Source organism: Bombina bombina, chromosome 8, assembly GCF_027579735.1.
Source record: "Bombina bombina isolate aBomBom1 chromosome 8, aBomBom1.pri, whole genome shotgun sequence".
Classification (NCBI taxonomy): domain Eukaryota; kingdom Metazoa; phylum Chordata; class Amphibia; order Anura; family Bombinatoridae; genus Bombina; species Bombina bombina.
In genome coordinates, this window is record NC_069506.1 from 5,952,489 (window position 1) to 5,965,725 (window position 13,237).

Genomic DNA, 13,237 nt, shown 5'->3' on the forward strand with positions numbered 1-13,237 from the left:
TATCCACTTACCAGGAAGCTCGAGGGACAATAGCTATAGGATGAGTGCATGTGCAATGCTTCATATCCACTTACCAGGAAGCTCAGGACAATAGCTATAGGATGAGTGTGCAGGTGCAATGCTTCATATCCACTTACCAGGAAGCTCAGGGACAACAGCTATAGGATGAGTGTGGTGGTGCAATGCTTCATATCCACTTACCAGGAAGCTCAGGGACAACAGCTATAGGATGAGTGTGGTGGTGCACACTGCTTCATATCCACTTACCAGGAAGCTCAGGGGACAAACAGCTATAGGATGAGTGTGGCTGGTGCAATGCTTCATATCCCACTTACCAGGAAGCTCAGGGACAACAGCTATAGGATGAGTGTGCAGGTGCAATGCTTCATATCCACTTACCAGGAAGCTCAGGGACAACAGCTATAGGATGAGTGTGCAGGTGCAATGCTTTCATATCCACTTACCAGGAAGCTCAGGGACAACAGCTATAGGATGAGTGTGGTGGTGCAATGCTTCATATCCACTTACCAGGAAGCTCAGGGACAACAGCTATAGGATGAGTGTGCAGGTGCAATGCTTCATATCCACTTACCAGGAAGCTCAGGGACAACAGCTATAGGATGAGTGTGGTGGTGCAATGCTTCATATCCACTTACCAGGAAGCTCAGGGACAACAGCTATAGGATGAGTGTGCAGGTGCAATACTTAATATCCACTTACCAGGAAGCTCAGGGGACAACAGCTATAGGATGAGTGTGTGTGGTGCAATGCTTCATATCCACTTACCAGGAAGCTCAGGGACAACAGCTATAGGATGAGTGTGCAGGTGCAATGCTTCATATCCACTTACCAGGAAGCTCAGGGACAACAGCTATAGGATGAGTGTGGTGGTGCAATGCTTCATATCCACTTACCAGGAAGCTCAGGGACAACAGCTATAGGATGAGTGTGCGTGGTGCAATGCTTCATATCCACTTACCAGGAAGCTCAGGGACAACAGCTATAGGATGAGTGTTGGTGGTGCAATGCTTCATATCCACTTACCAGGAAGCTCAGGGACAACAGCTATAGGATGAGTGTGGTGGTGCAATGCTTCATATCCACTTACCAGAAGCTCAGGGACAACAGCTATAGGATGAGTGTGGCAGATGCAATGCTTCATATCCACTTACCAGGAAGCTCAGGGAACAATAGCTATAGGATGAGTGTGCAGGTGCAATGCTTCATATCCACTTACCAGGAAGCTCAGGGACAATCAGCTATAGGATGAGTGTGAGGTTGCAATGCTTCATATCCACTTCCAGGAAGCTCAGGGACAACAGCTTATAGGATGAGTGTGCAGGTGCAATGCTTCATATCCACTTACCAGGAAGCTCAGGGACAAAAGCTATAGGATGAGTGTGGTGGTGCAATGCTTCATATCCACTTACCAGGAAGCTCAGGGACAACAGCTATAGGATGAGTGTGAAGGTGCAATGCTTCATATCCACTTACCAGGAAGCTCAGGGACAACAGCTATAGGATGAGTGTGAGGTGCAATGCTTCATATCCACTTACCAGGAAGCTCAGGGACAACAGCTATAGGATGAGTGTGGAGGTGCAATGCTTCATATCCACTTACCAGGAAGCTCAGGGCAATCAGTCTATAGGATGAGTGTGGTGGTGCAATGCTTCATATCCACTTACCAGGAAGCTCAGGGACAACAGCTATAGGATGAGTGTGCAGGTGCAATGCTTCATATCCACTTACCAGGAAGCTCAGGGACAACAGCTATAGGATGAAGTGGTGCAGGTGCAATGCTTCATATCCACTTTACCAGGAAGCTCAGGGACAACAGCTATAGATGAGTGTGGCAGGTGCAATGCTTCATATCCACTTACCAGGAAGCTCAGGGATCAACAGCTATAGGATGAGTGTGGCTGGTGCAATGCTTCATATCCACTTACCAGGAAGCTCAGGGACAACTAGCTATAGGATGAGGTGTGCAGGTGCAGTGCTTCATATCCACTTACAGGAAGCTCAGGGACAACAGCTATAGGATGAGTGTGCAGGTGCAATGCTTCATATCCACTTACCAGGAAGCTCAGGGACAACAGCTATAGGATGAGTGTGGTGGTTGCAGTGCTTCATATTCCACTTACCAGGAAGCTCAGGACAACAGCTATAGGATGAGTGTGCAGGTGCAATGCTTCATATCCACTTACCAGGAAGCTCAGGGAACAACAGCTATAGGATGAGTGTGGTGGTGCAATGCTTCATATCCACTTACCAGGAAGCTCAGGGACAACAGCTATAGGATGAGTGTGCTGGTGCAATGCTTCATATCCACTTACCAGGAAGCTCAGGGACAACAGCTATAGGATGAGTGTGCAGGTGCAATGCTTCATATCCACTTACCAGGAAGCTCAGGGACATAAGCTTTTTGATGAGTGTGGTGGTGCAATGCTTCATATCCACTTACCAGGAAGCTCAGGGACAACAGCTATAGGATGAGTGTGGTGGTGCAATGCTTCATATCCACTTACCAGGAAGCTCAGGGACAATAGCTATAGGATGAGTGTGGTGGTGCAATGCTTCATATCCACTTACCAGGAAGCTCAGGGACAACAGCTATAGGATGAGTGTGCAGGTGCAATGCTTCATATCCACTTACCAGGAAGCTCAGGGACAACAGCTATAGGATGAGTGTGCAGGTGCAATGCTTCATATCCACTTACCAGGAAGCTCAGGGACAACAGCTATAGGATGAGTGTGGTGGTGCAATGCTTCATATCCACTTACCAGGAAGCTCAGGGACAACAGCCTATAGGATGAGTTGTGCAGGTGCAATGCTTCATATCCACTTACCAGGAAGCGCAGGGACAACAGCTATAGGATGAGTGTGGCAGGTGCAATGCTTCATATCCACTTACCAGGAAGCTCAGGGACAATAGCTATAGGATGAGTGTGCTGTGGTGCAATGCTTCATATCCACTTACCAGGAAGCTCAGGGACAACAGCTATAGGATGAGTGTGGTGGTGCAATGCTTCATATCCACTTACCAGGAAGCTCAGGAACAACAGCTATAGGATGAGTGTGCAGGTGCAATGCTTCATATCCACTTACCAGGATGCTCAGGGACAACAGCTATAGGATGAGTGTGGTGGTGCAATGCTTCATATCCACTTACCAGGAAGCTCAGGGACAACAGCTATAGGATGAGTGTGCAGGTGCAATGCTTCATATCCACTTACCAGGAAGCTCAGGGACAACAGCTATAGGATGAGTGTGCAGGTGCAATGCTTCATATCCACTTACCAGGAAGCTCAGGGACAACAGCTATAGGATGAGTGTGGTGGTGCAATGCTTCATATCCACTTACCAGGAAGCTCAGGGACAACAGCTATAGGATGAGTGTGGTGGTGCAATGCTTCATATCCACTTACCAGGAAGCTCAGGGACAACAGCTATAGGATGAGTGTGCAGGTGCAATGCTTCATATCCACTTACCAGGAAGCTCAGGGACAACAGCTATAGGATGAGTGTGCAGGTGCAATGCTTCATATCCACTTACCAGGAAGCTCAGGGACAACAGCTATAGGATGAGTGTGGTGGTGCAATGCTTCATATCCACTTACCAGGAAGCTCAGGGACAACAGCTATAGGATGAGTGTGCAGGTGCAATGCTTCATATCCACTTACCAGGAAGCTCAGGGACAATAGCTATAGGATGAGTGTGGTGGTGCAATGCTTCATATCCACTTACCAGGAAGCTCAGGGACAACAGCTATAGGATGAGTGTGCAGGTGCAATGCTTCATATCCACTTACCAGGAAGCTCAGGGACAACAGCTATAGGATGAGTGTGGTGGTGCAATGCTTCATATCCACTTACCAGGAAGCTCAGGGACAACAGCTATAGGATGAGTGTGCAGGTGCAATGCTTCATATCCACTTACCAGGAAGCTCAGGGACAACAGCTATAGGATGAGTGTGGCAGGTGCAATGCTTCATATCCACTTACCAGGAAGCTCAGGGACAACAGCTATAGGATGAGTGTGCAGGTGCAATGCTTCATATCCACTTACCAGGAAGCTCAGGGACAACAGCTATAGGATGAGTGTGCAGGTGCAATGCTTCATATCCACTTACCAGGAAGCTCAGGGACAATAGCTATAGGATGAGTGTGCAGGTGCAATGCTTCATATCCACTTACCAGGAAGCTCAGGGACAACAGCTATAGGATGAGTGTGCATGTGCAATGCTTCATATCCACTTACCAGGAAGCTCAGGGACAACAGCTATAGGATGAGTGTGCAGGTGCAGTGCTTCATATCCACTTACCAGGAAGCTCAGGGACAACAGCTATAGGATGAGTGTGCAGGTGCAATGCTTCATATCCAATTACCAGGAAGCTCAGGGACAGTAGCTATAGGATGAGTGTGCAGGTGCAATGCTTCATATCCACTTACCAGGAAGCTCAGGGACAACAGCTATAGGATGAGTGTGGTGGTGCAATGCTTCATATCCACTTACCAGGAAGCTCAGGGACAGTAGCTATAGGATGAGTGTGGTGGTGCAATGCTTCATATCCACTTACCAGGAAGCTCAGGGACAACAGCTATAGGATGAGTGTGCAGGTGCAGTGCTTCATATCCACTTACCAGGAAGCTCAGGGACAACAGCTATAGGATGAGTGTGGTGGTGCAATGCTTCATATCCACTTACCAGGAAGCTCAGGGAGAACAGCTATAGGATGAGTGTGCAGGTGCAATGCTTCATATCCACTTACCAGGAAGCTCAGGGACAACAGCTATAGGATGAGTGTGGTAGGTGCAATGCTTCATTATCCACTTACCAGGAAGCTCAGGGACAACAGCTATAGGATGAGTGTGCCGGTGCAATGCTTCATATCCACTTACCAGGAAGCTCAGGGACAACAGCTATAGGATGAGTGTGGTGGTGCAGTGCTTCATATCCACTTACCAGGAAGCTCAGGGACAACAGCTATAGGATGAGTGTGCAGGTGCAATGCTTCATATCCACTTACCAGGAAGCTCAGGGACAACAGCTATAGGATGAGTGTGCAGGTGCAATGCTTCATATCCACTTACCAGGAAGCTCAGGGACAACAGCTATAGGATGAGTGTGGTGGTGCAATGCTTCATATCCACTTACCAGGAAGCTCAGGGACAACAGCTATAGGATGAGTGTGCAGGTGCAATGCTTCATATCCACTTACCAGGAAGCTCAGGGACAACAGCTATAGGATGAGTGTGGTGTGCAATGCTTCATATCCACTTACCAGGAAGCTCAGGGACAACAGCTATAGGATGAGTGTGCTGGTGCAATGCTTCATATCCACTTACCAGGAAGCTCAGGGACAACAGCTATAGGATGAGTGTGGTGGTGCAATGCTTCATATCCACTTACCAGGAAGCTCAGGGACAACAGCTATAGGATGAGTGTGCAGGTGCAATGCTTCATATCCACTTACCAGGAAGCTCAGGGACAACAGCTATAGGATGAGTGTGCAGGTGCAATGCTTCATATCCACTTACCAGGAAGCTCAGGGACAACAGCTATAGGATGAGTGTGGAGGTGCAATGCTTCATATCCACTTACCAGGAAGCTCAGGGACAACAGCTATAGGATGAGTGTGCAGGTGCAATGCTTCATATCCACTTACCAGGAAGCTCAGGGACAACAGCTATAGGATGAGTGTGCAGGTGCAATGCTTCATATCCACTTACCAGGAAGCTCAGGGACAACAGCTATAGGATGAGTGTGGCAGGTGCAATGCTTCATATCCACTTACCAGGAAGCTCAGGGACAACAGCTATAGGATGAGTGTGCAGGTGCAATGCTTCATATCCACTTACCAGGAAGCTCAGGGACAACAGCTATAGGATGAGTGTGGTGGTGCAATGCTTCATATCCACTTACCAGGAAGCTCAGGGACAACAGCTATAGGATGAGTGTGCAGGTGCAATGCTTCATATCCACTTACCAGGAAGCTCAGGGACAACAGCTATAGGATGAGTGTGCAGGTGCAATGCTTCATATCCACTTACCAGGAAGCTCAGGGACAACAGCTATAGGATGAGTGTGGCTGGTGCAATGCTTCATATCCACTTACCAGGAAGCTCAGGACAACAGCTATAGGATGAGTGTGCAGGTGCAATGCTTCATATCCACTTACCAGGAAGCTCAGGGACAACAGCTATAGGATGAGTGTGCAGGTGCAGTGCTTCATATCCACTTACCAGGAAGCTCAGGGACAACAGCTATAGGATGAGTGTGGTGGTGCAATGCTTCATATCCACTTACCAGGAAGCTCAGGGACAACAGCTATAGGATGAGTGTGCAGGTGCAATGCTTCATATCCACTTACCAGGAAGCTCAGGGACAACAGCTATAGGATGAGTGTGCAGGTGCAATGCTTCATATCCACTTACCAGGAAGCTCAGGGACAACAGCTATAGGATGAGTGTGCAGGTGCAATGCTTCATATCCACTTACCAGGAAGCTCAGGGACAACAGCTATAGGATGAGTGTGCAGGTGCAATGCTTCATATCCACTTACCAGGAAGCTCAGGGACAACAGCTATAGGATGAGTGTGCAGGTGCAATGCTTCATATCCACTTACCAGGAAGCTCAGGGACAACAGCTATAGGATGAGTGTGCAGGTGCAATGCTTCATATCCACTTACCAGGAAGCTCAGGGACAACAGCTATAGGATGAGTGTGCAGGTGCAATGCTTCATATCCACTTACCAGGAAGCTCAGGGACAACAGCTATAGGATGAGTGTGCAGGTGCAATGCTTCATATCCACTTACCAGGAAGCTCAGGGACAACAGCTATAGGATGAGTGTGCAGGTGCAATGCTTCATATCCACTTACCAGGAAGCTCAGGGACAACAGCTATAGGATGAGTGTGGTGGTGCAATGCTTCATATCCACTTACCAGGAAGCTCAGGGACAACAGCTATAGGATGAGTGTGCAGGTGCAATGCTTCATATCCACTTACCAGGAAGCTCAGGGACAACAGCTATAGGATGAGTGTGCAGGTGCAATGCTTCATATCCACTTACCAGGAAGCTCAGGGACAACAGCTATAGGATGAGTGTGCTGGTGCAATGCTTCATATCCACTTACCAGGAAGCTCAGGGACAACAGCTATAGGATGAGTGTGCAGGTGCAATGCTTCATATCCACTTACCAGGAAGCTCAGGGACAACAGCTATAGGATGAGTGTGGCTGGTGCAATGCTTCATATCCACTTACCAGGAAGCTCAGGGACAACAGCTATAGGATGAGTGTGGCTGGTGCAATGCTTCATATCCACTTACCAGGAAGCTCAGGGACAACAGCTATAGGATGAGTGTGCAGGTGCAATGCTTCATATCCACTTACCAGGAAGCTCAGGGACAACAGCTATAGGATGAGTGTGCAGGTGCAATGCTTCATATCCACTTACCAGGAAGCTCAGGGACAACAGCTATAGGATGAGTGTGCAGGTGCAATGCTTCATATCCACTTACCAGGAAGCTCAGGGACAACAGCTATAGGATGAGTGTGGCTGGTGCAATGCTTCATATCCACTTACCAGGAAGCTCAGGGACAACAGCTATAGGATGAGTGTGCAGGTGCAATGCTTCATATCCACTTACCAGGAAGCTCAGGGACAACAGCTATAGGATGAGTGTGCAGGTGCAATGCTTCATATCCACTTACCAGGAAGCTCAGGGACAACAGCTATAGGATGAGTGTGCTGGTGCAATGCTTCATATCCACTTACCAGGAAGCTCAGGGACAACAGCTATAGGATGAGTGTGCAGGTGCAATGCTTCATATCCACTTACCAGGAAGCTCAGGGACAACAGCTATAGGATGAGTGTGGTGGTGCAATGCTTCATATCCACTTACCAGGAAGCTCAGGGACAACAGCTATAGGATGAGTGTGCAGGTGCAATGCTTCATATCCACTTACCAGGAAGCTCAGGGACAACAGCTATAGGATGAGTGTGCATGTGCAATGCTTCATATCCACTTACCAGGAAGCTCAGGGACAACAGCTATAGGATGAGTGTGCAGGTGCAATGCTTCATATCCACTTACCAGGAAGCTCAGGGACAACAGCTATAGGATGAGTGTGCAGGTGCAATGCTTCATATCCACTTACCAGGAAGCTCAGGGACAACAGCTATAGGATGAGTGTGCAAGGTGCTGCAATTGCTTCATAATCCACTTACCAGGAAGCTCAGGGCACAACAGCTTAAGCGATGAGTGTGCATGTGCATAGCTTTCATATCCACTACAGGAAGCATCAGGGACAACAGCTATATGGATGAGTGTAGAATGTGCAATGCTTTCATATCCACTTACCAGGAAAGCTCAGGGACAATAGCTATAGGATGTGTGTGCATTGTGCCAATGCTTCATATCCACTTACCAGGAAGCTCAGGATACAACAGCCTATAGATGAGTCGTGGCAGGTGCAATGCTTCATATCCCACTTACCAGGAAGCTCAGGGACAACAGCTCTAGGATGAGTGTGCTGGGTGCAATGCCTTCATATCCAACTTACCAGGAAGCTCCAGGGACAAACTGCTATAGGATGAGTGTGCATGTGCAATGCTTCCTAATCCACCAGTACCAGGAAGCTCCAGGGGACAACAGCTATTAGGATGAGTGTGCATGGTGCAATGCTTCATATCCACTTACACAGGAAGCTCAGGGACAACAGCTATAGGATGAGTGTGCAGGTGCAATGCTTCATATCACTTACCAGGAAGCTCAGGGACAAACAGCTATAGGATGAGGTGTGCAGGTGCAATGCCTTCATATCCACTTACCAGGAAGCTCAGGGGACAGACAGCTATAGGATGAGTGTGCAGGTGCAATGCTTCATATCCACTTACCAGGAAGCTCAGGGACAACAGCTATAGGATGAGTGTGCAGGTGCAATGCTTCATATCCACTTACCAGGAAGCTCAGGGACAATAGCTATAGGATGAGTGTGGTGGTGCAATGCTTCATATCCACTTACCAGGAAGCTCAGGGACAACAGCTATAGGATGAGTGTGGTGGTGCAATGCTTCATATCCACTTACCAGGAAGCTCAGGGACAACAGCTATAGGATGAGTGTGCAGGTGCAGTGCTTCATATCCACTTACCAGGAAGCTCAGGGACAACAGCTATAGGATGAGTGTGCATGTGCAGTGCTTCATATCCACTTACCAGGAAGCTCAGGGACAACAGCTATAGGATGAGTGTGGTGGTGCAATGCTTCATATCCACTTACCAGGAAGCTCAGGGACAACAGCTATAGGATGAGTGTGGTGGTGCAATGCTTCATATCCACTTACCAGGAAGCTCAGGGACAGTAGCTATAGGATGAGTGTGGTGGTGCAATGCTTCATATCCACTTACCAGGAAGCTCAGGGACAGTAGCTATAGGATGAGTGTGCAGGTGCAATGCTTCATATCCACTTACCAGGAAGCTCAGGGACAACAGCTATAGGATGAGTGTGCAGGTGCAATGCTTCATATCCACTTACCAGGAAGCTCAGGGACAACAACTATAGGATGAGTGTGGTGGTGCAATGCTTCATATCCACTTACCAGGAAGCTCAGGGACAACAGCTATAGGATGAGTGTGGTGGTGCAATGCTTCATATCCACTTACCAGGAAGCTCAGGGACAACAGCTATAGGATGAGTGTGGTGGTGCAATGCTTCATATCCACTTACCAGGAAGCTCAGGGACAACAGCTATAGGATGAGTGTGCAGGTGCAATGCTTCATATCCACTTACCAGGAAGCTCAGGGACAACAGCTATAGGATGAGTGTGCAGGTGCAATGCTTCATATCCACTTACCAGGAAGCTCAGGGACAACAGCTATAGGATGAGTGTGCAGATGCAGTGCTTCATATCCACTTACCAGGAAGCTCAGAGACAACAGCTATAGGATGAGTGTGGTGGTGCAATGCTTCATATCCACTTACCAGGAAGCTCAGGAACAACAGCTATAGGATGAGTGTGCAGGTGCAATGCTTCATATCCACTTACCAGGAAGCTCAGGAACAACAGCTATAGGATGAGTGTGATGGTGCAATGCTTCATATCCACTTACCAGGAAGCTCAGGGACAGTAGCTATAGGATGAGTGTGCAGGTGCAATGCTTCATATCCACTTACCAGGAAGCTCAGGGACAACAGCTATAGGATGAGTGTGCAGGTGCAATGCTTCATATCCACTTACCAGGAAGCTCAGGGACAGTAGCTATAGGATGAGTGTGCAGGTGCAATGCTTCATATCCACTTACCAGGAAGCTCAGGGACAGTAGCTATAGGATGAGTGTGCAGGTGCAATGCTTCATATCCACTTACCAGGAAGCTCAGGGACAACAGCTATAGGATGAGTGTGCAGGTGCAATGCTTCATATCCACTTACCAGGAAGCTCAGGGACAGTAGCTATAGGATGAGTGTGCAGGTGCAATGCTTCATATCCACTTACCAGGAAGCTCAGGGACAGTAGCTATAGGATGAGTGTGCAGGTGCAATGCTTCATATCCACTTACCAGGAAGCTCAGGGACAACAGCTATAGGATGAGTGTGCAGGTGCAATGCTTCATATCCACTTACCAGGAAGCTCAGGGACAACAACTATAGGATGAGTGTGGTGGTGCAATGCTTCATATCCACTTACCAGGAAGCTCAGGGACAACAGCTATAGGATGAGTGTGGTGGTGCAATGCTTCATATCCACTTACCAGGAAGCTCAGGGACAACAGCTATAAGATGAGTGTGGTGGTGCAATGCTTCATATCCACTTACCAGGAAGCTCAGGGACAACAGCTATAGGATGAGTGTGCAGGTGCAATGCTTCATATCCACTTACCAGGAAGCTCAGGGACAACAGCTATAGGATGAGTGTGCAGGTGCAGTGCTTCATATCCACTTACCAGGAAGCTCAGGGACAACAGCTATAGGATGAGTGTGCAGGTGCAGTGCTTCATATCCACTTACCAGGAAGCTCAGGAACAACAGCTATAGGATGAGTGTGCAGGTGCAATGCTTCATATCCACTTACCAGGAAGCTCAGGGACAACAGCTATAGGATGAGTGTGCAGGTGCAATGCTTCATATCCACTTACCAGGAAGCTCAGGAACAACAGCTATAGGATGAGTGTGATGGTGCAATGCTTCATATCCACTTACCAGGAAGCTCAGGGACAGTAGCTATAGGATGAGTGTGCAGGTGCAATGCTTCATATCCACTTACCAGGAAGCTCAGGGACAACAGCTATAGGATGAGTGTGCAGGTGCAATGCTTCATATCCACTTACCAGGAAGCTCAGGGACAATAGCTATAGGATGAGTGTGGTGGTGCAATGCTTCATATCCACTTACCAGGAAGCTCAGGGACAACAACTATAGGATGAGTGTGCAGGTGCAATGCTTCATATCCACTTACCAGGAAGCTCAGGGACAGTAGCTATAGGATGAGTGTGGTGGTGCAATGCTTCATATCCACTTACCAGGAAGCTCAGGGACAACAGCTATAGGATGAGTGTGCAGGTGCAATGCTTCATATCCACTTACCAGGAAGCTCAGGGACAACAGCTATAGGATGAGTGTGCAGGTGCAATGCTTCATATCCACTTACCAGGAAGCTCAGGGACAGTAGCTATAGGATGAGTGTGCAGGTGCAATGCTTCATATCCACTTACCAGGAAGCTCAGGGACAGTAGCTATAGGATGAGTGTGCAGGTGCAATGCTTCATATCCACTTACCAGGAAGCTCAGGGACAACAGCTATAGGATGAGTGTGCAGATGCAGTGCTTCATATCCACTTACCAGGAAGCTCAGGGACAATAGCTATAGGATGAGTGTGCAGGTGCAATGCTTCATATCCACTTACCAGGAAGCTCAGGGACAACAGCTATAGGATGAGTGTGCAGGTGCAATGCTTCATATCCACTTACCAGGAAGCTCAGGGACAACAGCTATAGGATGAGTGTGCAGGTGCAATGCTTCATATCCACTTACCAGGAAGCTCAGGGACAACAGCTATAGGATGAGTGTGCAGGTGCAATGCTTCATATCCACTTACCAGGAAGCTCAGGGACAACAGCTATAGGATGAGTGTGCAGATGCAGTGCTTCATATCCACTTACCAGGAAGCTCAGGGACAATAGCTATAGGATGAGTGTGCAGGTGCAATGCTTCATATCCACTTACCAGGAAGCTCAGGGACAATAGCTATAGGATGAGTGTGGTGGTGCAATGCTTCATATCCACTTACCAGGAAGCTCAGGGACAATAGCTATAGGATGAGTGTGGTGGTGCAATGCTTCATATCCACTTACCAGGAAGCTCAGGGACAATAGCTATAGGATGAGTGTGCATGTGCAATGCTTCATATCCACTTACCAGGAAGCTCAGGGACAACAGCTATAGGATGAGTGTGCAGGTGCAATGCTTCATATCCACTTACCAGGAAGCTCAGGGACAGTAGCTATAGGATGAGTGTGCAGGTGCAGTGCTTCATATCCACTGTGCTGCTAACACCCACATTCCATCCTTCCAGCAGTTCAGAACCTGGGCAAACCCTATTGGCTGACCTTGGCGCCTATGTACATCTGGCTCCTGATCTTCTTTGCACAGCCACATAAAGAGGAGAGGTTCCTGTTTCCCATCTACCCTCTCATCTGTCTGTGTGGAGCGGTGGCGCTGTCGGCACTACAGGTACTAATATCATTTTTATTACTGCTAATCTCTTGTGGTTTGTTTTCATATTTACTCCTGATTTATCGTGTCTGCACTTACGTCTCTTGGGTCCTATCTATCCTCCTCCTTCAAACACTAGTTAAAGTAACTTGCTTGGTTGTCTTTACCTAAGTAGCCAATTGTGTCCAGTGAAAAAGCCTAAGTCAAATGACTTTCTATGAAGCCTTCTCACTAAAGTAAGTTAGCTTTTTATTAATTGTATTTATTTTACAGACTGTATGTTGGTAAATGTGCCCTCCCTGGGAAGAAAAATCTTTACTTTAAGGAACATTTACCTCTTCTTCTTGCTTTTATGTAAAAATGATGCTTGTGACACACCTAGAGAAACCTAAAAGGCTAATTCATTAACCTCATTATGCTGCAAATCACACAAGAAAAACCTAAGTTGCAGGATCTGCTTTTTTGGCCTCTTAAAGGATTACTTTCTGTTATAATTTTTAAGCTAAACAACT

The 13,237-nt window shown here is 47.7% G+C and overlaps 1 protein-coding gene across 2 annotated transcripts in view; it reads left to right on the forward strand.

Moving 5' to 3' along the window:
• Positions 1-13,237, forward strand: part of ALG9 (ALG9 alpha-1,2-mannosyltransferase) — a gene marked incomplete at its 5' end in the record, with an annotated part of 288,641 nt that overhangs the window by 122,821 nt on the left and 152,583 nt on the right. The window contains 1 exon segment of one of the 2 annotated variants that reach the window (XM_053690107.1): positions 12,586-12,743. In XM_053690107.1, coding sequence (XP_053546082.1) covers positions 12,586-12,743 — 158 coding nt within the window. 2 annotated transcript variants of the gene reach the window in all.